Source organism: Oryzias latipes, chromosome 21, assembly GCF_053564925.1.
Source record: "Oryzias latipes strain Hd-rR chromosome 21, Olatipes_Hd-rR_3.1".
Lineage (NCBI taxonomy): Eukaryota > Metazoa > Chordata > Actinopteri > Beloniformes > Adrianichthyidae > Oryzias > Oryzias latipes.
Genome location: NC_136257.1, coordinates 6,300,828 through 6,325,896, shown reverse-complemented (window position 1 = coordinate 6,325,896; position 25,069 = coordinate 6,300,828). Strand labels below are relative to the sequence as shown.

Genomic DNA, 25,069 nt, shown 5'->3' with positions numbered 1-25,069 from the left:
ATCTTTCCGATGGGTTGAATAAAGCATCAGTTCAGAGAGAAAGTTCACCTCTTACCGCTTGTTTTTGTCCAAATGATGAAGCAAAAGGTTGTTTTAAAGAAGCCGGCACAGTGACACAAAACATTTAAGCTAGGTGAGGTTATTTTTTCACCATGCGGTTATTAGGTTTTAATGCACACCCAGCAGACAATCAGAATCGAGTATTCACCCGGACCATGGTATAAATTATATCATATCATTTGTTAATTTTTGTAAAATTACCACTTTTTTCTCATAATTTTCTTTTTTTTGTTCTCGCAAATTTGTTTATTTATATGGCAGCTATTATACTGTTGTAATTGAAGTTTAACTGTACGGTTTACACTGGTGAAGATAAGGGGGGGATTGTGTTTCATTTGGCTATGTGCCTCTATCCACCCCGGTCAAAATGTTCTGGACACACCACTGTTAGAAGCCCGTTTTTGTTTGCTTTCCTCTTTTATCCCTTTTTTTAATGTGTTTTGTTCAAAGTAAAAAACAAACAAAAACAAAACCGAATGGACATCCTCAACATACATTTCACAGTTTGAAGCAAACTAGACATTGTGTCCGCACCGGTACAAAGTGTACACTGAATGGGGTCACGGCGTTCGCCGTTTCTTTCTGTCTTTTTTTTCTTCTTTAAGCCGCTGCACCGCTGTGTGGGAGGAGTCAAAGCAAGATGGCTGCGGGACGGAGAGGAGTGTTTGAGGAACCATCGAATGGGATGTTTATCTGACGCTAACAGGATGCTCAGCTGTCAGAACGAAGGAGTGGTTCATTTATTATGGTCCTCGGAGCAATGTGGGTCAGCTCGGCAGTGGCGATTACATTTTTTCCCCCCGTCAGCCTCCCGAGTCCTGCTCTGACATTGTGGTCTTCACCAGCAGCTAGTCATTAGCCGCGGACTGTCGCTAACTCGCTAGCAACCAGCTAGCAGGTAGTTATCCCGACGAAACCCGCACCTTTTTTTTTTAAACCGTTAAGACTCCCGTGGATATCTAAGGTACGTGACCGCATTAGTAACGCACTTCTTTAGCGCAAAAAGTGTCTATTAACATGTGTCGTTTAAAAAAAAAAAAAACCTTATTATTTGTAAGGAGTACCTAGCTGCCACATCGTTTTTACTATCAGAAAGCAGTGATTTGTTTTCACCTACAGCGCTGCCAGCCACTTTGATTGGCTGAAACGACATTCTTTTCAAAATAAAGGCTTCACGTAACATAGTCATGTAATAAAGGGGGTGTTCCTAATAATAGTAATACTGATGATTTATGTTTGTATTTACCGTCATACTAAGGAGGTCACTCATTAAACTCAACATTTTAACCTCAGATGTCAATTGATAACCACTTGCTTGGTTCTGTTTTTGTTAACTCTCATTATTATTGTCTATTTTATTTGTGTCAATTTTAAATGCAGTTGAATTTGATTTTAAAATAATTGTTGGCGGTGAATTACTGATAGATGAGTACTTGTTAGCTGCAGTATATAAAAAAACGTTCTGTGTTGGAAATATTGCGTAGAAGTTTCTGTTTTAAATGGAATCTCTTGCTGTTCTGCACAGAACAGCCCCAGCTGTCTTCCTTTTGTTTAGTAGAAACAATCTGAAGTTAATTTGATAAGGAAGCTGTCATAGTGTAGAAGCATGTCTGCATCTGAGCTATTAGATTTAAATAGACAAATATCAGGCATACTGTTTCATATGTCCTGTTTTTCCTCAGGATTTTCTTTGTCACAGTTGAACGGGAATCCAAATATATACTCCCTTTTTGACTCACATCTCTCCCTTTGTTAACCTTCCACTATGATGTAATCTGTCCAGTCGGCGAGTCAATACCAGACCGAAATTAAAAATAAGATGAGAGCTTTTTGAAGATCTTGTGTTATAAAAGTAGTTTGTGGGTTTTGCCTGTTTCAGGAAATCCCCACAAAACTGGAAACATAACTATTTACTGCTCCAAGTCTGTCTCGACTCTAAACCTTAGACTTTGTCATCTGGGTTTGTCACAGTTGAGTCAAGCGCTCTGTTGCCAGTTGTTGTCTCAAGTCTTTGTAAGCCACCTCCCTGTTTTGGAGTGTAGAGCTGAACTTTGAACACTTTTATGAGTATTTCCCTTCTGTCTTAGGGAGTGTTTGCCAGAAAATTCAAATCTTGTTAAGTTTCTGGGCTTTTGTTGAGAGTTAATTGACTTTATGTTTAGATAATCTGTATTCAACATAATAAAGGATCCTTAATATTATGTAAACTGTATATTTATTGATGTAGTTTGAATAAATAGCAAAGAGATGATGAATTAATTGAAAAAGCCCACACAAAGTGAACTTTTTGATATTTCTACTCATTAAGCTGTTATACAATGACATATAACAATACTTTAAAAGTATTTTCATGTAGACCAGATATTAACAGTTCTTTGTGTAGTAAATTATACTAGTAAAAAAACAAAAGAAATAACAACACATTTGTTATTTTCTTCAAACGTTTTCTTCCTCTAGGAAGAAATTAGGTTACTGAACTCACTGAAGTCTGCGGAATAACGCAAAACGACAAATTCATGAACTTTTCCTTAAAGATTTGGAGCTACATTTTCTTCAGTTAAAAATGTATTTTTATTTTTTTGCAAATGTGCTTTTTTGTTTTTTGCAACTTGACAAAGTTTTATTTTTTGAATTTTTCCACTTTTACCTACCAAACGCTTTCCCCAAAACATTTTTTTTTAAAACATCTAACTAAATGTAGACATAAAACCCTATATCAAAGTAGATTTAGTTATATTTCTGCATTATATGGGGTCGGTCATGGTGCAGTGGTGGGGCGGATGTTAGTTTGAGGGTTTTGTCTGTACGCAAGTGTATCAGAAATAGGACTAGGTTTAAAAATGGATTAATACAGTTATAATAAATTTATCTTTAGCTACAACATGATGCAATATTAAAAAATCAGATCCATAAACCCAGTTTCTTGTACTACTTTTCAGAAAATAAGTTATGTCATTTAGTGTTTAATGTAAAAATTAGTCATTTTATTAAGGAAAGTCTCACATTATTTCTAACTAACTAACTAACTAACTAACTAACTAACTGGTAATGGCAGGCATTTGTTCCTAAATAACCCCCTCTGATGGCAGTTGTGTTTTTTGGTGTTTTTAATGTATTCTTGTGGCATTTTTCTGATTAGCCCAATTATGTATAGCAACATTTGGGCTTAAATTTGCCCTACATCACCTTTTATTTCAATTGTTGTGAATCAAGAGCAGACAAAAAAAAACTGTTTGAAAAAGAACTGTTCTGTGACAGAAAACCTGCTGGGCGGACCACAAGCTCTCTGCTCTGCTTCATTCTGATGCGTCATACGACTAGATCCATGGACGTCTGCGCTTTTCTCATCCGAGCTGGCATGTAGAGTACAGACCAGAAGAGAGAATCAAGAAAACGCCAAGAGTGTGGAAAGCAGTAATCAAAGCAAAAGGTGGCGACTTTGAAGAACCTACAATATGACACATTTTTTAATGTATATAATTCCACATGTGATAAGAATTCATCGTTTTGATGACTTCAGTGAGAATCTACAATTTTCATAGTCATGACAATACAGAAAACTCTTTGAATGAGAAGGTGTGTCCAAACTTTAGGTCTGTTCTGTAGACGGCTGGATAGCTCCAATATTGCACGCCATTTTTGTTGCACCAGTGTTGTGAAGTTAGGGATGTGAGGGGCTGCAAGCTAGTGGTAGAGCGTGTAAACAGAGAGCTCTCGACAACATGGAGGGGAAGGGTTTCGTGGTTGCTCAGCACCATGCCTAAGACTAAGAGGTGAATTTCTGATGATCTACTGCCGCCCTGCAGAAACTGACCTAGAAAGCAATGCAGGATTTTTGATCTTGGCCTCTGAAAGTCCTCATTTCTCTGCATGATCAGTTTCAAAATGAGATTAAGATTATTATTTTTTTCTAATGGAGAAACTGTTCATGTTTGTTTCTTTCTGGTTAATTGCCTTGACAGAGCAGAGCGCCCCCTCCTGGCCCACTATGGAGTGGTGTTGGCTTCAGACTGGATGACAGGGTCCACAGGGAGGAAAGGGCGGCGCGACATGTAAACCAGCTGCTCAGACCGACAGTGACAGCTCCTTCATCACATCTTCCTCTTCTTCTCCTTCTCCTCTCTGTTTGCAAACGGGTTCTTCCCCTCCTCCTCTCTCTTACCTTGTTCTCCCTCATCTCCTCCCGTGCTCCTTATCATTTCTCTCCTTCCTCTCTGATTTTTCTCTATTGTTCGTCTGCCTGCTCAGACTTTCTCTGTCATTTGGGAGTTTGAGTTGGTGAAACCTTCTACCAGTCTCACGCCGGGGTCAGTATGAGCTGGCTGAGCAGGTTAAACCCCCGTGGTCCTGGGAGCCGGTCTGGTCGGACCGCCGCCCCCCTCAGCCCCTGCACCGCCGACCCGGAGACCTGCCTCATGGTGTTCAAGAACCACTGGAGACAGGTGGGCATTTATCTTTATCTTTATTCCTGAGAACTATAACTTCTTCACCTCTTGTTTTTTTTTCTCCTTAAATGCACTGAAAAACTAGAGCAACTTTATTTCAAAAATATTAATCAAATGTTAGAAGTTTTTGAATTTAATTTAAGTTAATTATCAAAATACCACATATGATAGGAAACATGTAGTCTAGAAACCAATTATTACCAAAATAAAAGTCTGTTTTGACAGTAAAGTGACAATTTCCAGGGAATAGGGAGTACAAATGGGGGGGGGGGGGGGGGGGGGGGGAGTTCATGTGAAAAAGACAGGTGTGTGCATGAGAAGCTGTGGTTGTGGCTCACGTCTTTGACACTTTACGGGCTCCCGTGTTTACAAGAACCGCCGTCACAAAACGCAGAACTGGATCACATCTGAAAAACAAATGACAATGGATTCTCTTCTAGTTTTTGGGATCGTGGGAAACTGCAGCAGCAACAAAACATCTCACTGCTCCTCTGTAAAAAAAAAAAAAGTCTAGTTAAATGGAAAAAATCAAACATATCTTATATTTATTTAGTACTTTTTAGGTTGTTTGGAGTATTTTCTAAACGCAGTCAATGCCTAATATGTCAATGGAGACACCAAATGGTGATTTACCTCAGTTTATCACAAAAGACCCCACAAAGTGACCTAGTAGGCCGTTTCATCAACATTTCATCAATATTATGTTCCTTTTGATCCTAATCAATCAAACGATCATATTGCATGTTCTGATGGCCTCAGGCCACCAGAATATGCAATATGATCGTTTGTATAGAATAGCCTTGATTCATTCACATACATGTAAAGAAACAAACAAAACACATAGAGTTGTGGAATATTGTTTGCACAACAAAAGCCACTGTTTGTGCAACACTCACCAAAAGTAAAGTCATCGTTCTCTCACGTCTTAGCCAAACGCGCCGCCACATCAGCGGCGTCATATCTGGTCACGCTGACTTGCATTTTAGAAGAGATCAGATAATCTAATTAAGTTTGTCCCTCAGAACTTTTGTGCTACGTTGTCTGCAAAATGCTGGATTTTATTTCGTGCAAATTTGCTAAAGACATAAACTGCATTGTGGATTATTTTTAAGCATTTGAGCAATGACTTGATACATCTTTTTTGTGATTAAGTTGCGTCTGTTTCTGATAAACTTGATCCGTCTTCCTGTTACCTGTTGTTTTTTTTTGTTTTTTTTGCTTTTTGTGCAGCGCTTTGGTTTATAAAGAACAAATAAGCCTTATAAATGTTGAACGTCCACTTAAGAATATTGCAGAGCTAAAGGTGTATCCATCACCTGTCAGCTACAAGTTTAAGGATCAGATCTCCATTTAAGTTCAATGTCAAATCTAATTATGGATAAAAATATGGTACAGTTTCAGTCTATTATAAAGATGGATATTTTTGCACGTTTGTTGTTTGTGAAGTTCTTCAAGTTCCTCTTTTTCAGAATTGCCTCAACATGGTGGATTTCCATTTGCTGCACAGACTTTATAATGGAACATAAATGCCTCACTCTGTATACATATTTGTTAAAATATCTACCACTAAAGTTTTTTTTTTTAACTGCAAACAGGACGGGCAAATGCAGGACTACCCGCTTTAAGAACAAGACAATTATTGTTGTGTAACTGTTGTATGCTCTCATTTTCGAGAGACATCAACATGAATGTATTTTCCGGACTATAAGTCGCACCGGAGTATAAGTCGCACCAGCCCAAAAATGCATTACAAAGTAGAAAAAAACACAGATAAGTCGCACTGGACTATAAGTCGCACTTTGACGGGAAGTCCCTCACAAGTTTCTCGCTCACTCCAAACTTTCTTTCTGCTGCTCGATTACCATTTTCGGCTGCATATTTCACTACTTGCAGCTTGTAATCTGCAGAGTATGATTTTCTTTTTGGTGGCATTTTTCAGCCCTCCTCAGTTGTTTTTAGTGGTATGTGTCACGCTGATCAGCGGAGGTGGTTGACTCGCTGTGACCTGGAGCTCGCAGCCCCTTACATGAGCGCGCAGCACCTCACACATGAGCGCGCAGCAGCCTGCGTGCACTCAGCACGGAGAACAATGCACGCGCGCCGTTACCAGCTGAACTCAATGAAGTTAATCAGCGCGTAACCTGGGAACGCTTAAAACGGCGTTTCACTGCGCCATGTGTAAGATCTGAGCTGGAGGACGGCAGCTATTCTATGAACTTGGACACTGAACTCAAACCACTGCGTTAGCAGGACTTGGACTTTAAGGGCTACTGGTAAGCTCAATGCTGGACTTTTTAATATGTCACGTTTTTGTATTGGGTTAAATGAACAAAAAATAATTACCGGTAAAAGTTCTAAAATGTCATACAAATGTTTGTATTGAAATGATACATATTTGTTAACCTGAAAAATTATTAGTAAAATACTACTTAAGTTAAGATAAATTGTATTTAAGTGTGGGAGCACACAGGTCACAAACACACTTGACAGTATGAAAGTACCACTTCGAGCCTGGAGCGCCCTCTTGCGGTTGTCAGTGTGAAAATAACGAAAATGTGAAATTATTTAACAATGTAATTTATTTCAAATATAAGTCGCTCCGGAGTATAAGTCGCACCCCTTGCCAAAATGTGAAAAAAAGTGCGACTTATAGTCCGGAAAATACGGTAAATGTATTTAATACGTTTTTTCCTAGCTTTACATTTTAGGCTGTTTACATTTTTTTATTTCGTTTTTTTTAATATGCTCTAAAATATAAAGAGCGACACAAAGCCACACACATTTGAATTCAACACTATTGAGGTTCAAATGAAACTCCCTCTGAGGATTTCTTTAAATCTGGTCTTGTGTTTCCTGCACTCAGGTTTCTTGGGTGTTGGACCAGCGGGAGTCCTCGTCCTCCAGCGACGACCTGACTGCAGTGAGGAACAACACGGACCAGATGTTGTGTCTGCTGGCGGAGGAGCGGCCCGCTGAGAGCTCAGAGGGAGGCTTCGGCGTGGCCTCCATGGGCCCCATACTGGAGCTGGTGATCACAGAGAATATTCTAGAGCGCCTGGTGCAGTGGCACCTCTGCCGGGGATTGGACCCAGACAGCCAGGGGGCTTTGCTGAAGCTCTTTGAAATGCTCATCGGTCAATCCCAGCAGCCTCTGCTGCAGCACACCGCCGTCCTCCACCCCCTGCTGAGGCTGCTGGGAGCTTGTGCTGACCCAGAACTTGGCTGTCCCCTCGCTCTGGAGAACAGCTTGGTGCTTCTCCTCAACCAGGTGCTTCTAAGGAAAAAAAAAAGCTGCTTTTCAATGAAATTATTATTTCCTTTTATTTGAGTTTTTATCTGTAATTTTAATGTCTTGCAGGTCTGTGTGTCGATGGCTCGGCAGCCAGTGATCTTAGAACTCCTCTTCCGGGCTTCACCTGCCCAGCAGGGCTCCACCAACCTGCTCATCTTCTCCCTCCTCGTCCCATTCATCCACCGGGACGGCGCCATCGGGCAGCAGGCCCGAGACGCACTGCTGCTGGTGATGGCGGCCTCGGCCAGCCACAAAGCCGCAGCACGTTACATCGCCGAGAACTCGTACTTCTGCCCGGTAAGTCTCGCTATGCATGAATAGGTCTCAATTTTGGGATGCTTTCATGTCAATAAATGCAAAATAAAAGAAAATTGTTTCATTGGTGAATCTAGCTTAGACAGAGTTTTTTTAGGTGCCTTTTTAAAGGTAAAAGAAGATTTTACAGGTTTTGATTTGCAGTCCTTTAACATATAATTTTCTTGTTATTAAAACTTCATTGCAAATAATAGTAATTTATAGATTTAATCCATAGTTTTAGCCCCTAATTGTTGCATTTTCTTGTAGCGTTTTTTGTGTTTTGTTTTTTTAAACCATTTCTTTTCTGGTTTAAGAATACAATATATATTGCGTGTGTGCATATATGTGTGCATTTATATGTATACATTTATAAGAGTCTTTTTATTTATTTGTTTCTTTTTAAACATCTTAACTGTTTTTTTAAACATTTAAACTGGTTTTTCAAAATAAATGTTTGCTGACTTTCAGTCCCATTCATTTTCCAGTTTTAGTCCCCTAATTGTTAATGTTTCTTGTTGTAATTTTTCTGTTTTGCTGCACTTTGTTTATTTTTGGACTGGATTAGTGTGTGTATTTTGATGTATATATTTATTAGAATTGCTCTTGTCTTTAGGTTCTTCCTAAACATTAAATGCTGCTGGTTTTTCAAAAGAAATGTCTCCAGGCTTCCAGTGCCATTCCTCTTTTGGCTTTCACATCGATCGGATTCATCCAGTGCGTGTAGATGCACACATAGTCCATGCGAACAGGACTTGCTCAGTGCTGATGTGATAGTCGGGGACAGGTTTTTAAGTCTGGAATGCGCCGTTCGCTCCAGCTCTGACCCTGAGACGCAATCGTGCGCACAAGTCTTGGGTGTTTTTTAATGCAATGGTGATTCAGTGTGATAAAGTTGTGGGAAGGAGATGATCAGGCGTTCTGACAAACCCGTCCTTCTTATCTACTTCCTCAAATCAGCTGCATTTGGAGACTTTCTGTGAATGTGACAAAATAATCAAACCAACCGGGAAACGGGTTAAAGACATGATTGATTGATTAGGAAGTGAAACATTCTCACAGTCACGATCAGCAACTCAACTTTAGAGCTACTGCTACACAACATTCAGCATTTGAGGCTCCTCGGACCTCAGAAATATAATCTCCCTCTAAAGTTTTACATTCTCACTCAACACTTAGAAATGCTTTGAATCTGCAAATATACACAACAGAGTCTCGTGTTCACCTCTTACGTTTATGCACTTGTGTATGTTTATGTTGTTTTTAAAAGTCACCTTGATGCACTAGTATTTCACACGTCAGGAAACTAAGGTTTAGGGTATACTAGGTGCTCTAAAAGTACAAATGTTGGAGATGATAAAAATATTTTTTTAATCAAATTGTCATTTTTGCTTTAGTCTTTTTGGGAGCTGGAAGTAAGGCATTCACAAATTTGTCATAGCTGTTCATGTCCGATGTTGTGTTGTTGTTGTTACATGCAGCTGCCACTAGATGTGATTGAAGAGCTGTTGAATAATTATAGTCCAGATCAAAAGTACCGTGGACATAATGGATAATATCTAATGCACATTTGCTGAATGAAATTGCACCTAATCCAGGCTTTTATTAGATGTTGGGAAACTGTTTTTTTTACATTCCCTTTCAACTTTTCAACTTTAAACTACGTTAAAGAGTTAAACAGTGATGCTTTGTTAAATCCTGTGGTCATCCATCTAAATCTGCGTCTTAAGATGGACCTTCCTCACCTACTTTCTGTTCGTCCTCCTTCCAGCAGCTTCCGTCTTGACCTACTTAGAGCTGGAAAGGTCCAGCAGACTCGGCTTCACAGAGAGCCGCTAGTCTCTGCACGGCTGTGCTATTTTCTGTCGCTGCTTTCGCCCTCATCGCACGCGACCTCCTCTGACTGCCGCTTCCACCATCGCTCAGTCACTCCACATTCCTTCTTTCTCCAAGTTTCCCAGAATCTGGACTTGTTTTTGAAGAAACAGTACCTGCAGTCTGAATGAATCAAGATTAAATATTAAAACAAGATACAAGTCCTTAATTGGAAATGTTATTAGTCATTTTAGAATTCCAGGTTAAATTTGAGGTTTTTCTTTGTTTCATTCTAAGCCCATAATATTGCATAACCTGGCAACAGGAGGTACTAGGATAAATTGTTATTGGAAATCCAGTTTGAGGAATTCTCTGCTTTAGTTTATTGACTGTTAAATCTGAAGTCTTTTTTATGAAAATGTAAATTGTAGGTATGAATTTAACTTTTCATATTTTGTTTTGTTTTGTCTGCGCCTCCATCCTTCCAGACAAAGGACTTAGATCAGATGCTTGGTTTCTCTCTGCTAATGTTGCAAAGTAAAAGCGATGCTTATTGGCGAGCGGCTCTGTGTGTCCTCAGGTGTTGGCCACGGGCCTCAGCGCCCTCTACTCCTCTCTGCCCAGGAAGATTGAGGTTCGGGGGGACGACTGGCACGCCCTGCGGCGAGAGGACTGGATGGGCGTGTCTTCACTCGTGCTCTTCATGAACTCTCTTGAGTTCTGCAACGCCGTGGTGCAGGTCGCACATCCGACAGTCAGTTCCCAGCTTCTGGACTACCTCCACAACGGCTTCCTTGTACCGGTCATGGGCCCTGCCCTGCATAAGGTAGGAGGTCAATTGTGGATGTTGTTTTTCTAAACCCTTGATGTCTACATTTATTTCCAACGACAAAAAAAAGATTCACTAAAGTTTTTGCTTTGCTAAATTGAGGTCATTTTGGAGCAGAAGTGGTTTGTTGCACATTTGCGTCAAAAGGTTAAAGGGGTTAAAAAAATGTTTTTCTAATTCTGTTGATATAAAACTGTTGATATCTATTTACAGAAAATCCAGTATTGGCCTTTCTGTCAGTTTTGCCGCTGACTCTTTTGTGCGTGCTTTTAGTCATCTGTGGACGAGATGATCGCCAGCACCGCCTACCTAGATCTGTTCCTGCGCAGCATCACGGAAACCTCCCTCCTGAAAACCTTTCTACGCTTTATCCTGCTGCATCGCCATGACAATGACACAATCCTGGACACCCTGCTCATTCGCATAAGCAGCAATTCAAGGGTCAGTGTGCTCATCATCTAGGATTTTTCATCAGCCCGAGCTTCTCTGATGGACCCTGAGGCTCTCTGCTGAAGTCAGCTGAAGTCAGCTGTGTGGGAAGTGAGCGGGCCGAAAGTGGCAAACAAGAATAAACACGGCACCGAAATCCTCTACCAGGCTCTGTGTGTTAGAAATGGTTTACACTTGACTACAACATGCCTTTTTGAATTGTTGGTACTGAAGAGTCTCTGCTTTGGAAAATAAAAACAGGTTTTTTTTTCCTTTTACTAAATCTTTGTTCAGAGTTTAAAGATTTAAGACGACCTTTAAGGAAAATTATGAAAAACTGTAAATGCTAAGTTCCCCCCCCACTCTTTGCTCATAATTTTTTTTAACATTTTGTGTATTAAATCTGCTGGCTGCTCAACACAGCATCTCTGTTCCCTAAATAAAAAAATGGAGAAAAAACATTTGTTATGATAATATGAAGCTATTACAATTTTAGGGCCTAGTTAGGGAAGAAGTATAGACACATATGCAGTTTAACCTTCATACGCTAACTTTCATTTATGGTTTCCTTGTTCTGCAGCTCTGCATGGTGTCCTTGAGTCTTTTCAGGACTCTTCTGTCGTTGAACTGTGAAGATGTCATGCTGCAGCTGGTTTTCAGGTTGGTTGATTTGATGCTGGGAACATATGTGTATTGTGTAATGCATGTGTATCACCGTAGTTATCCATCACTATATATATATATATATATATATATATATATATATATATATATATATATATATATATATATATATATATATATATATATATATATATATATATATATATATATATATATATTTATATATATTTATATATATTTTTTGCAGTCAGGAGAATATTTTGCTCAAGTTGCTGTCTTCTGTCTAGTATATCTGTAATACTGTTGGTAACTTTGTGACCTTATTGTTATGTTCAAAAATCTTATTTTAAGGTAACTAGACCCAAATCCTGTGACACTTTCTGGTGGTTACCACAGATCCATTCACTTTCCTAAGAAATTGGTTCAACCTTCAATTTTTTTTTCTTTTTTTTTTTATGTCTCAGTTTTTGTTATGGTTCCATATATGATTTGCGTATTAAAAAATGACGACAACAACAACAAACATAATTTGTTAAATTTGCTAATAAGCAAGTATCAATGAAGAAAAACCTTTCAGTTGGCGTATACTAAGCCTGGTGTCATGTAACAGAACAATAAATAATAAATCCTTCTTAAGTTTAGCACACCAGTTGTTTGACATTTTTAACGTAAACATACTGGAAGGCTGGAATGATTCACTTTCCCCACCATTTGGTTCAATGGTGTCATGCACCAACTGAGAATTGTGGCATCACTGGTGGATTATGGGTAAAAACCAGTATTACTTTTACTATTGCTGGACTCGGCAATCAAGCTGGTGCTGCCGTCAGCCCTTCCCATACTCCAGACGGCTGCAAAATGGAACTTAAAGAAGGACTTCGGCCTCTCTTTGCAAAGCAATTTTTTTTTCTTAAGCTTTTCCTTATTGCAAATGATCTCAATCATAAGATTTTTCTTTGTATCAATTTCTTCTAAAGGTAACATTTTTGTAGAAAAACCCTTAATTCCTGTCATTCTTGAGTGTTTTTCAGGCATCACTTAAAGTGTCTCGAGTGCCACCACATGACTGATGTGTGATGCTCTTAACATGTCAATCATTGACATATTTGCTGCCATTTTTCAGATGTAGCATCTTTCCATCCATCCTTCTTTTCTGTATTTTGACTGCAGGTATCTGCTGCCCTGCACACATGTAATGCTAAGTCAGCGTCGGGCCATCAGAGAGACCGACATGTATGGAAAGTGTGCAGACAAGTTCCTGTCGCTGATCCCAGAGTGCTGCCGGCAGTATACAGCCGCCTCTAGTGAACGGGATGAAGATAATCCATTCTGGAGCAAAGGTCAGCAGCAAGCTTCATAGAATCACCCCAGACATAAACATTCAGCTGGAGGAGAAACACATTTAGTTCTTTTATTTTGCCAGCATTGGCTTATTGGTCTGTAGCTTCAGATGTTATGGAAGACCTGCTGCAATGAAAAATTTTAACTTGTTCTTGTGGCATTTTTCTGATAAAGGAAGACGTATATAAAGAAAAAAGAAAAAACATGTTTAAAGTTGCACTTCTCAGTATATGGTGTATTTGTGACAGATAAAGGAAGGGGGGGGGGTTGCTTTGTGCCAACAGATCCGGACAGCTCCACAGCTTGGAGGCAAACTTCTGATAAACTATTGACGCTCTGCAAAAACTTTGTCCTTGTAATTTTTGATTTTGGATTTGGGCCCAAAAAGGCCTAATCATAATTAACCCTTGTGCTATCCTATGACCCCACCCTTACATTGATGTGTTCTCCCTACCATGACAAAGGTGGATAAAGGTGGAAAGATTTCATGTAATCCATGGACACCAGTGAAGATCACAAATCATTGAAGAAAAAAGGTTCAGCGCACTGTCTAGTGGGTCTAGATGACCCAACTCCCAATGGCAAAGTGCTTAGGATAGCACAAGGGTTACAACAGCACTGGAAACACTTTAAGAATAGATGTCTATGGACTGTTAATTGCTCCAAATACTTCTAGAAAACTCCAAATGACTTAGTTTGAGTGTCAAACAAAAAGACAACACAGGTGGAGGAAAAAAAGCTGCTATATTGCTCATTTGAAAGGTTTATCCCCGAATTGAGCAGCATACTTTTTAATGCTCAAACATAAAATTCTATTTAATTTGTGTTGCTGTTTTTATTTTGTTTTTAAAATATTATTTCTCTTAGTCGTTTTGCGGACTGGGCTGTATAATTTTGTGCATTCAGGCTAATTATCACTTTATTCTCTGTGATAACTGATCTTTTTTATTTAATTCACTATTTTTAAAGCATTATTAGTCATTTTATGCTCATAAATAACATGTCTGTGGAGATTTCATTCATAGAACTTAAACTCTCGTGGGTGAAATGAGGTCCGAATAATTCTTCTCAGAAAAAAACTGTCAGATTTGGCCTTAGATTTGACCGCAGAGGCTTCTAAATCGTGTGATTTTTACGTTATGAGGGTAATTCGGTTGTTAATGTTATCTTGCAGTTCTGAACAGTCCTGGCACAGATACTCCGGCTGCCCCACGACCCAGCACCCCGTCCCGCTTATCTCTATTCATGCGCCAGCATGCCGGTGGAGGCGGATCAGGAGGGGGAAATCTTTCCTCCTCCACCAGCTTGGAGTCGCTGCAGTCTGGTCCATCCGGCTCCCGTCCTCTGTCTCCAGACAGTCCGATGCATCAGCACGGCCACACAGACTGTCTTGACTGGGATGCGGGTTTCCTGGAGTACCTGAAGGACGCCCGGCGAGGCATCGAGGTTTGCTCCTGGGCCTGCCGGGATTGGTCGGCCCCCTACGATGGAGAAAACCCCTCTCCGAACACAGCGCCGCCGCCTCCTCCTCCCCCTGCTTCCAACCCCTCCATGGCCATGTTTCCCGAGCACTTCTCTTTCCACCAGGGGGTGAGCAGCAGCACTCCTCCGGGCCAGCAGAGGGCGGCCATCGTGGCAGCGGCACGGTCTGAATGGAGCAGCTCGGACAGGGACAGCGGGGAGTGGGATGTCACAATCGGTCAGAACAACTGCATCAGCCTCACACCGCGCTCCAAGAAGCGCAGCCTGCAGAGAGACGAGCTCCTTCCCAAACCCGTGCCTCCCCTCATCCCCTCCTCCTCCACAGCCGCCCCTCTGTCAGCCTCACACTCCATGTCGTCTCCGGCTGCTCACATCCCTACCTCTGCCATCACTGTGAACTACCAGGCCATGTTTAATGGAACAGCCAGGCAGGGGGACGAATGCTCGGACAGTCACGATCGAGGACTGGAGGTGAAAAAAGTTAAGAGAGACTTAGGAGAGCCGCAGTATTTGGATGAAAATGCCAATCAGAATGGATCTATGGTCTCCTGCCCCTCCCTCCCGAAATCCCTTTTCAGTAACCGTGACATTGGTGATGCTAAATCTTTCCACCTCAACCAGACTTCCTCCCAGTGCTCCCCGTCCCAGCTGGCGCCTGACGCCTCTAATTCACACGGCACATGTTCAGATCCACCCGAAACCAACCCGTCACAACAATCCGTGGAAAGCCTTCTAGAGGAGCTGCTGGAACAGGCGCCTGGAGATCCACAGATGTCTGCGGATGCGAACGGTCAGGGCATCAGCATCGAGGCATTCACTTTGGAGCTGAGGAAGCTGGAAGACCGGGTGAAGGAGCGAAGCCGGTCCGCCTGTAAACATGAGCCGAGCGCTGCAGAGACTCTGCCTGCTGAGCAGCAAGAGGAGGAGGAGCAGCTCCCCACTGCCCCGGAGGCCAAGGGAGACGCATCTGTAATGGGAGCTCCAAGTCCAGCAAGACCAATCAACCAGCCTACCTCCCAACCATACACAGGTGAGAGTCCCTCAATGCACGATGCTCTCCTAAACTTCATTTACTTCTGGGGAAAAAAGTACCGCTCAACCTCTCTAGTGTTTCAAATAGCCCACCTTTAGTTTCTGAAGTGTCATTAGAATATCATGTGCTGAATTATTCCTATATATCGTACATTATAAAAACCTATGTGACACTTTTTCCACTTTTTTTGGCAAATTTATCTAAAATAATCTGACAACCTTTAAAAACCAATTCTAAGTTCACTCTGCACTCGCATGCCTCCAGCCACTTTAATTAATTCTTATAATTAAAGCCGTCCTCATCCGGCTGAGCTGTTGCCTCACGCCCCTCACTCTCTCACTCTGCCCCTGTTACCCTGGTCAACGTGACAAATAAAAAGTAAAAAAAGCTTGTATTTTCATAGAGTGTGCTCATTTGGATGAGTTTGTCAAGCGGGAGACATTTTTGCTCAAAAGCACAGTCAGAAAAATGAGTAGCAGAAACAACATGGTGCTTCCAGAAGGCCCGTTTAAACTACCCTGACTTTAAGCCTGAACTCTGGCTGATATCCCCCTGAACTTGCTTACTCTGGGTATGTCGGCTCCAAAAGACCGGATACGAGTTAGTGTAATTATGCTCCACTTCTGGAGTCACCATGGAAACGCGTGGAGAAAAAAAGAGAGTGCTGTACTTTAGTGAGACGTAGTCAGAAAAAAAAAGTAAGACGGCTGAATCAGCAAAAGAACCAGTTTCTATGGAGTGATATTTCTGCCACCACGTTAAACACAAAACTCTCTAAGTCGCAAGTGAAAATATTAAATATTTGCTTTTCAATTACTTTTTATTTTGCTTTCAATTTTTTTTTTGCTTTCAAAAACTTTTGTGCGTTTGTAAAACACACGTTTTCGCATGGGTTGTGTCAAATCTCGCTTTTTTCCTGTCTTTGATTTTGCTGACATTAGTTTCAGTCTGACGTGACAAAGCTGCTGATTGGTTCAGATTCTAACCAATCAGGGTTCTCTGTCTCACATTGACGGTGCTTGGAGACTTTGTGTTGGTTCTGTTCGTACGGGATTCTGCCGTTTTCAACCATTCTGGCCCGTTTCTCTCAGAGTGAAACCCAGAAGGAGAAGCAAAGCAGCTAAAATCAAACCGAGCTTTGTGTTTTTTTATGTCAGTGTAGCGACCAACGTGTTTAAAATGTCTGCAGCAGAAAAAAACGTCCGAGCTCCGACACCTATTAAATATTTGTACCGGAACTATTGTTTTATTTTAATTAATAAATGTTGAAATATTAAGAGAAAATAGCATTTTTTCACAAGTATTCTTTTTTTAAACTTAAACTTTGGACAAACGCTCAATAGTTTTAAAACATAAGACACTGTGAAAATGAACATAAAATTTAAAAATGCTTCTTCTGTTAAATACACTGAGGTTCCTTTGGTGAGCCGTCATTATTTTGCTTTTTACTGCAGTTCATCTAATCCCAAAAACTTGTGCAGCATGAAATAATACGTGCTTTACATCTTTTATTGTTTTGATTTAACAAACAGATCTTAAAGAAAATCACACATTTTACCAATAATTTGCTCTGCAGGATTCACAGATTACACACAGACCTGTTGATTTAAAGTCAGCAGATAAACTTTACAGTTTCAGGAAATCCTCAGCCATAAATTCAAAAATCTGATTTAATAAAAATTAATCAGTCCTCAAAAAGAAAAAAGTATGAATTATTGTTAAAATTATAAAAAATGAAATCGTCTTTATCCAAAGAAACAAAATTAAGGATAAAAAGAGCAACTTCAGCGTCTGAGCCTCAGTAGCACACACCATGTTAGATGAGTGTGGTGATTTCATTGGTTAGAATCTGAACTAATCAGCAGCTGTTTGATGGAAGCCTTGTCACACTAAACTGAAACTAATGTCAGCAAAATCAAAGATAGGAAAAATTTGATATGACACAACGCATGCGAAAACTTTTTTGGCGGTGGCAGTTTTATCACGCCAAGTCGCGCTCAGAGTAGTCAGCAAAATCAAAGATAGGAAAAATTTGATAACAAAGCATGCGAAAACATGTTTTGCAAATGCAAAAAAGGTTTTTGAAAGCAAAAAAAAATTTGAAAGCCAAAAAAAAAAATTGAAAGCAAAATATAAAGTAATTGAAAAGCAAACATTTAATATTTTCACTTGCTACCTAGAACGTTTTGTGTGTAACGTGGTGGCAGAAATCCCTCCATAAGTTTTTGCTTGGAGAAAAAGAACGGACAAAGTAAAGGCATACGTTTCTATCTCATTTCCATTTTCTTTGTGACACATATATACCGTATATATATATATACATATATATATAACTTATCCAACTTAAATGAATTACTTCAGTTGGTTACAAGTAAATGAGTTCAATTTATTCAACTTAATTTTTTATGTCTATCCACCTCAATAATTGTTTTTACAACTCAAATTTACATAATTATCTAACTAAATGTACTTTTACTCCAATTCAATTAAATGTTTTTCCATCTTCATTTATTCTCATTTTGATAACATTAAAATGAGTGATTCAGTGTGGATTTGCAACATGAAAAATGTATTCATCCATCATGACTCTGACTTTAATTTAAGTTCCTGTGATATAAAGCACCACTAGGGCTGTTAAATGTCCTCATCCTCCCCCTCCCTCTCACTCATGGTGCAGAAAGAATTAAACATAACAGGACAAAATAACTCGGCAAAACACAGTAAAACAGCTAAACAACTAAACACATTTGGACAAAAACCCACACTTAAACCCAAATCGGTGCAGACAGGTTAAGGGAATGGTATCCCACAATTCCTTGCGGTGCCGATCTAACGGCAGCACCAAAGTTACACCTACCGCTACTTAATTGAATTCATTTGAAATTAAAGTAAAATAAATTTCTGATAACTACGTGTTATTTTTAAGTTGACTGAACCAAAAAAAAAACTATTTAGCTTAACTGAAGCAAATAATTAAGTTAAATCAATGTAAAAAGTTTATCTTTCCAACATCCATATGTGGTCTTACCACACTTTCACGGTGGAAAAAGTATTATCTGAGCTTCTTCATCCACTAAATCATCTTCAAATGGACACACCATGCTGCTTCACCTCTCTGAAAACAAACTAACCTTCAACTAAACCTGCTCCAGACCAGGTTATGTTCAGAGCATGAGTTGCTATGGCAACCCTGAAACATACCTCCATTTTTGGAACTGAAAGCTGAGGTTATCCACTTCCTTAGCCTCAAACTTACCGTGGTAACTGGCATAACCTGCTTTCTGGAATACCCCGCTGGACTGCTGTGGGAAAATAATAAATGGAGGTTGGTAAAGAAATATGGCCGCTCACATTGATACCACATCGTCCCGCTGTTAATGAGTAAGAGAAGAGAATTTACTCTTGTCAAAATGTATAAAACTATTTATTATAATTGTTTTAATGTAAGCTTTGTCTTGTGAGTTTGTGAGTGATGAGTTCTTCTTTCTGTGCAGGTCCATTCATGGTGGTTTTGTTCGCCAAGCTAGAGAACATGCTCCAGAATTCACTATACGTCAACATCCTTCTCACTGGCATTGTCGCCCAGCTGGCTTGTTATCCTCAGCCCCTCCTACGCTCCTTCCTGCTGAACACCAACATGGTCTTCCAGCCAAGTGTCAAGTCACTGATCCAGGTACGCCGACAGCTGAATGCAGATTCTGAGCAGCTCGAGGCTCGACAAGACTATTTGACTAGTTTCATCGCTGTAACAAAACCAAACAAAGGTGTGAAATACCCCAACAGACTCTTCTGGATGTGTAAAAAATTCCCGCCCTGATTAAAACCATAAGAGGCAAATGCTGTGTGAAGGTCTGTCAAAAGTCTAAATTTGTGTCTGTTGACTCCTTTAGGTTTTAGGCTCTGTAAAGAACCGCATTGAGGCTTTTGCAGCCTCTCACGAGGACTTCCCTGTCATGCTGAGGAAAGCCCAGCAGTACCTGGTTGCTCGAGGCAAACTGGACTGGACCGACCTGCCTGCAGCTGTTCCCACCCTGCGGCGCTCCGAGTCTCTAGGTTGGTGTGGAGCAGAAACCTTCTTTTGGAGGAGCTTGTCTTATTGCATTCATTTTTTCTGTTTGTTTAAGCTGATTTCATTTTTGTTTCTACTTTTATTTATTTTTTTAAAAACAAATAGCCTGTTGTTAAAAAAAGAAAGAAAAAGAGGTGTTTTATTAGTTTTCGTTCTACTACAATGCGTTTTTCGTCTTGCCTATAGTCACATGACCTTTCGTGTCTCTGTGTCGTCATCTTCCAGTGAAAAGCCGGAAGCCGTCTCTTGGAGACCTGATCCTTCGCCACACCAACAGCCCCACCCGGGCGCGGAACGCCGCGCAGCTCGCACTTGCACATGTACGGGACGGAGGCCAATCATTGCACAGCGCCCTGTTCCGTGGGGGCGGCGGCAGCGGGGGCGGCGGGGCATCTGGGCTGGAAAAGCAAGCCGAAGCGCTGCGGGTGAAGAACGCCGTCTACTGCACCGTCATCTTCTGTGAGTTCCTGAAGGAGCTGGCTGCCCTTGCTCAAGAGCACGCTGTCACTCTGCCTTTCCCTCAGAGCAAGGAGGCAGAGGAATAGATCGGTAGGCTCCTCCCCTTCTGCTTCATCACTTTATTTCGAAAGGAAAAGGCCGCATAAAAACCTTTTCTTTCCGGAGAAACAACAGGAAAAGATTTTGTACCAAAATTCCAAGAAGAAGACTGAAAAAAACCCCGGCATCTGTAAAGTTAGGAAGTTGTGCACATCTTGTAATATATTTCCATTCTATACACACAAATCTCAGTAAACACAGTTTTGGGGGGCGTGTGTATATAATGTCATTTGGATGTAAAGGCGCAGTTAAAAAAAATTACGTTCATATATTGGTGCTAGTTGATAATCCATTTTTTGAACATTTTTTTGTGACACAGACGGGAAGTGTTCTCAGCAAAAATTAGTGTTTGTGAAAAAAAAACATTTCAAGTGAAAGAGCTGCACTTTGCTCAACAAGAGAAGAAAGCGCACAGGACACCTCGAACTCTCTTCGGAAAACTCCATGCTCATTTTATTCTGGGAAAAAAAAAATGCACTGCTAAGATGAAAGAGGAAAAAAAAAGGAAGAACCGAGGAGTGGGAGAGCGCCACTTCCTGTCCTGTGAATCAAACCACACCTGTACTGGAAAACTCTGTGTGATTAATGCCATTTTTTTCTGTTGTTGATGTTCGTCTCTTGAATTTGCACCATTTTATTGACATATCAGTTGCACGTGGGAAAAGGCACGCATGTTATTATGTATGTGAGTTTATTTTTTGTTTGAATGACTTTTATTTTTTCTTTTCCCCCCTAAAGGGTGACGCTCATGGATGAGAAAATGAATAAGCTCATACCTGGTTGCCATAAAGAGAAGCTGGTGGTGGCTTTCACATTGCACTCATGAGTGTAGACCAAGTCTGCTAGAGTCAAACAGTTACAAAAGCTAATACCGTATTTTCCGTACCATAGGGCACAGCGTCTATGAAGAGTCTATTTCTAAACTTATGTCATATACAGTACAGACCAAAAGTCCACACTTTTGGTCTGTACTGGATATAAGGTGCACCGAACTAATCAAACGAGACAAAGGAGTCAAAGATAAGTCCGTCAGTCAGTTAGACTTCATTAACTGCATTCACAGTAATTCTGTTGGTAACACGCTACATGTTAGAAGCGTTAGCTGTGCAGCGTATTCACTTTTGCAACATGTAAGAAAAAAAAAAGAAAACAGACTGATACCGCTAAAACAACCCACACTAACTTCCAATCTTGTTAGGAACGCTTAAAAAAAACAGTCCAACACAGCTACACATTAGCCACATAAGCGTATTCACAATACTTGTAACTGCCAACTTTGTCTGCAACACGCAAATACAGACTGATACCACTAAATCCAACATAACTGAGACTATGCTAACTCCCGATCTTGTTAGCATATTTCCAAAATGCCCAACTTTGTTTGCAACTCGAACAAAAACAGACTGGCATATTGACAGTGTTCACATCAGTAAATACAACCAGCTGCACTGGATTATAAGGCGCACAGTCGTCTTTGAAAAACATTTTAGGCTTTTAACTGTGCCTTATCTTGCAAAAAATACGGTATCTGAAACAAACAATAAAAGAAGAGTATAAAGAGGAAAACTTTGCTGTTCCTCTGTCGTATTGATAACCTTCTTCACCTCCGCATCACATTTACCCTTTGATGAATCACACTTTTTTCGATTTTGTGCAATTGTTTTTTTGTTTTTTATCCCATATTTATTTGGGATAGTCCATTTGTGTTCATATTGTTGTGAACTGTACCAGAGTTCACTTGCAAGCAAACAGAAGCCCTCATTTTCTTGGGGACCAATGTTTCTTGCTGAGTTTTGATGTGCTTTACATCTTCCAAACACAACAACGGTGAAAGCATTCCTAATTTTGGAAATGCTGACATCTCATCTAATATCTTCTATCCCTGCGAAGTCTGGTTCAGGGTCACAGAGGTTGCCGGCGCCAATCCCAATTACTTTCAGCCACCAAACCACCTATGAAGCAGGTTTTTGCCAGAGAAAACCCATATCTGCGCAGGGAGGGCTCGCATAGGAAATTCAAACCAACACCTCCTCTGAGGCTACAGCGCTCACCACCACACCACCGCGCACCTCTGCTATTAGTACATCTGCTCTAAATTTGGTGGAAAAGCATCTCATGAGGCTTTTTTTCAGACTTAGCCATCAAACTGAACACGAAACTGGCCAAAATGAGCAAGAGCATTGCATCATGTGCTGCTATTTTCTGAACACTAACAAACTTTTTGTTTTCAGTGTCATATTTTGTCGTTTCATAATTTGGTACCAAGTATAAATGTGTGTGAGAATGTGCCATTTTTGTTCAGTGTTTAATAGATTTTGTTTGTTTCCTCTGAGATTCTATGAAATTGCAGCGTTTCAGTGTTAAAAGCCGTTTTACCATCTGTTGGAGTCACTTCAAAAAACAAAACACAAAGTGACATTTTTTGTTTGTTTTTGCAAGTATTTTCCACAGACCTATCGAGAGCAAATCTAAAGCAAAATCACCTGTCAGCATCTTCTTAGTTTTCTTATTTGCACATACTAGCCATTTTGTCTCAACTCTGAGTAGCTGAGAAACTGCCTGACACGCAATAGACTCGTCTCTGTTTTTCCACAGTTTCTGTCTGAGTCCGTTCAGCCTCCCAAAGCCATAGCCATCGCTTCTGATACTTCATCGAGTCAATTTTCTACAAGATTTCTAGACATATTTCTAAATGTTTTTCAAAGAACGGATCGTTAAGCGTCTGCATGCCGGTGGACACTAGGTTTTAGAGTAATTGTTAACTAGTGCTGGGTTTGTTTCACTTAGCTGCCACGCAGCAGAGGGAGGCGAGCCGTCCTGTCGCCTCCAGATTAGAGGGAGCAGCAGCAGCAGCAGCAGCAGGTTTCCCACTGAATGTTTGCTCCGCTCAGCTTACAGCTGCCGACAAATCCACTTGTGTGGCCATCCGTCCGCTCTGCATCCCAGAAGGCTCTCAGTGCTTTGACATTAAAGATTGTGCTTTTATTTTGAAACAAAAACATTTTATACACGCCTGTTTTACTGAGAAATTTTGATTGTAGACGCGACGCCAAAACGCTCGTCTTTGTGAGTGCGGCTCATTTGGATCGGGGGCTTAGCAGTGACTGCTCTATGGGTTCATGGACACCAGAGGCCATCTTGGATGTCTGAACTTCCTGTTTCCTTTTAAGGAATGCCAGACGAGCATGTGAAGTAATCTGAACACTGGAAGAACTCGAGCTCTGCAACACAGTCAATAAAAAGAGCCACGAGTTTAAAAAGGGAGCCACTCTATAAGAAATTCTGTGTTTTCTGATTTTTTTTACTTTACTGATGTACTCCTTCACACTTTTCCTATTAGTTTTCACATTTTTGTGTGTAAAATGTCTTTTATTAGTACTTCAAAACCAACGTTTGGGAGAAATTTAAATAATCGTGGTGATTTTTGCTCACAAAACAACTTCCTAGATTGTAAGCGGTTCATTTTAGTGCAGCTTTTAACTTATTCTCCAAGTTTTTAGGAACTCAATATCAGATCTAATCTAAGCTTCTTGTGGTGTATTGTTTTTTTAATTTGAATATCTTTGGGCATAGTTCTGAGAACTCTTCAAATGTTCACCACCGCTGTAGAAAAGGGATTCAACGTTCACAAGTGCAGCACACCCATTTAGTCTTACAAATTTTACCAGGAAAAAAAACAGCTTTAATAAATAATCCCATTTAAAATGTCCATTTTTATTTTTAAATTGTTCTGTGTGTCAAATAGATTTGACATTTTTGTCTATAAACGGAGGAAAGCATGAGAAACCCAAAGCTACACTTCAGGAGACTGTGTGATGTTGCAGATTTTTCTGTTTTCATTTTATTTCAAACACTACATATGATCAGATGCTGATTAAAACAATGAAAATGATGCGTTTTTTTATTTGTTTTTTCTGCCAATATCTATGTTTTATAGCATCCTTGAAGATTGTCACTAAGCAGCAACAGAGTTCAGACCTCCCTCTATGGAAAAAAACAGCAGTCATGACCGTCTGATTAAAGCGTCGATTCCTACAGGAGGTTTTTTTTGACGAATGTTGTGCCATCCTTGACAGGCCGACTGGTGATCCTCATCTCAGGATGCGTTTTTTTTTTTTTTTTTTTTTCTCCCGTCTTCAGCTGTTTCTACCTTCCATCTCCTGACATTTTGTGCCTGTGATCTATGCAAAACCTGCTCTGGTGTTACTGCTTTGAAGCTGGAAGATGATGTGGATTGACTCACTGTGTAAATACTGTAAAAAACGAGGGGGGGGGGGTTAAAAGATCAACAGGCCAGGGGGGTTTGAAACAACCCACAGGAGAAAGAGGAAAAAAAATGGAAATCATGTTCAAATAACATAATGATGAATGCTGTCAGAATTATTTTTCTATATTTGAAAATCGTTGAAAGACACAAAGAGAATACAGACAATTTGAAAACTGTTAGAATGGAACTACTAAAGGGAATGTTTCTATTAATTTATAAACTCTTTGTTAAGCAATATCATGTTGGTCCCTGTGTCATTATTTGTCTTTCCCAGGCAGCACAATTTCCCGAAGTAAATATGCCATCATTTGGTCCAACTTTGACAGAAAGCAGGGAAAATTACACTTTAAACTCCTCTTCCCATTTCAGCAACTTCCCTTATCTTTGGACTTTTCCTCAGTATTGTCAGTCTTACAGTTGATGCAAAACTATGATGCAAGTGTTAAGTTGAGAGAAAATGAGGAAAGTTCTGCTTTGGGTGCAGTCTCTGTTGTAAAGCTTTGGAGGACGCACCTCCCCTCTGACCCAACA

At 40.2% G+C, this 25,069-nt stretch overlaps 1 protein-coding gene across 4 annotated transcripts; it reads left to right on the top strand.

The window, feature by feature from the left end:
• The first annotated feature begins 672 nt into the window (after positions 1-672).
• On the top strand, positions 673-24,775 carry fhip1b (FHF complex subunit HOOK interacting protein 1B). Of its 4 annotated transcripts, none has more exons than XM_023950569.2 (13): positions 676-1,024; positions 3,319-3,490; positions 4,023-4,502; positions 7,369-7,773; positions 7,864-8,094; positions 10,487-10,732; positions 11,009-11,176; positions 11,745-11,824; positions 12,959-13,128; positions 14,304-15,641; positions 19,139-19,317; positions 19,535-19,697; positions 19,939-24,775. In XM_023950569.2, the coding sequence occupies exons 3-13, from the start codon at positions 4,374-4,376 to the stop codon at positions 20,256-20,258; spliced, it is 3,429 nt and encodes a 1,142-aa protein (XP_023806337.1). In that variant the 5' UTR covers positions 676-1,024; positions 3,319-3,490; positions 4,023-4,373; the 3' UTR covers positions 20,259-24,775. The 4 variants fall into 4 exon arrangements, with proteins under 4 accessions (XP_023806336.1, XP_023806337.1, XP_023806339.1 ...); XM_023950570.2 differs by having other exon boundaries at positions 687-1,024; positions 4,028-4,502; XM_023950568.2 differs by lacking the exon at positions 3,319-3,490 and having other exon boundaries at positions 673-1,024.
• The last annotated feature ends 294 nt before the right edge of the window (positions 24,776-25,069 follow it).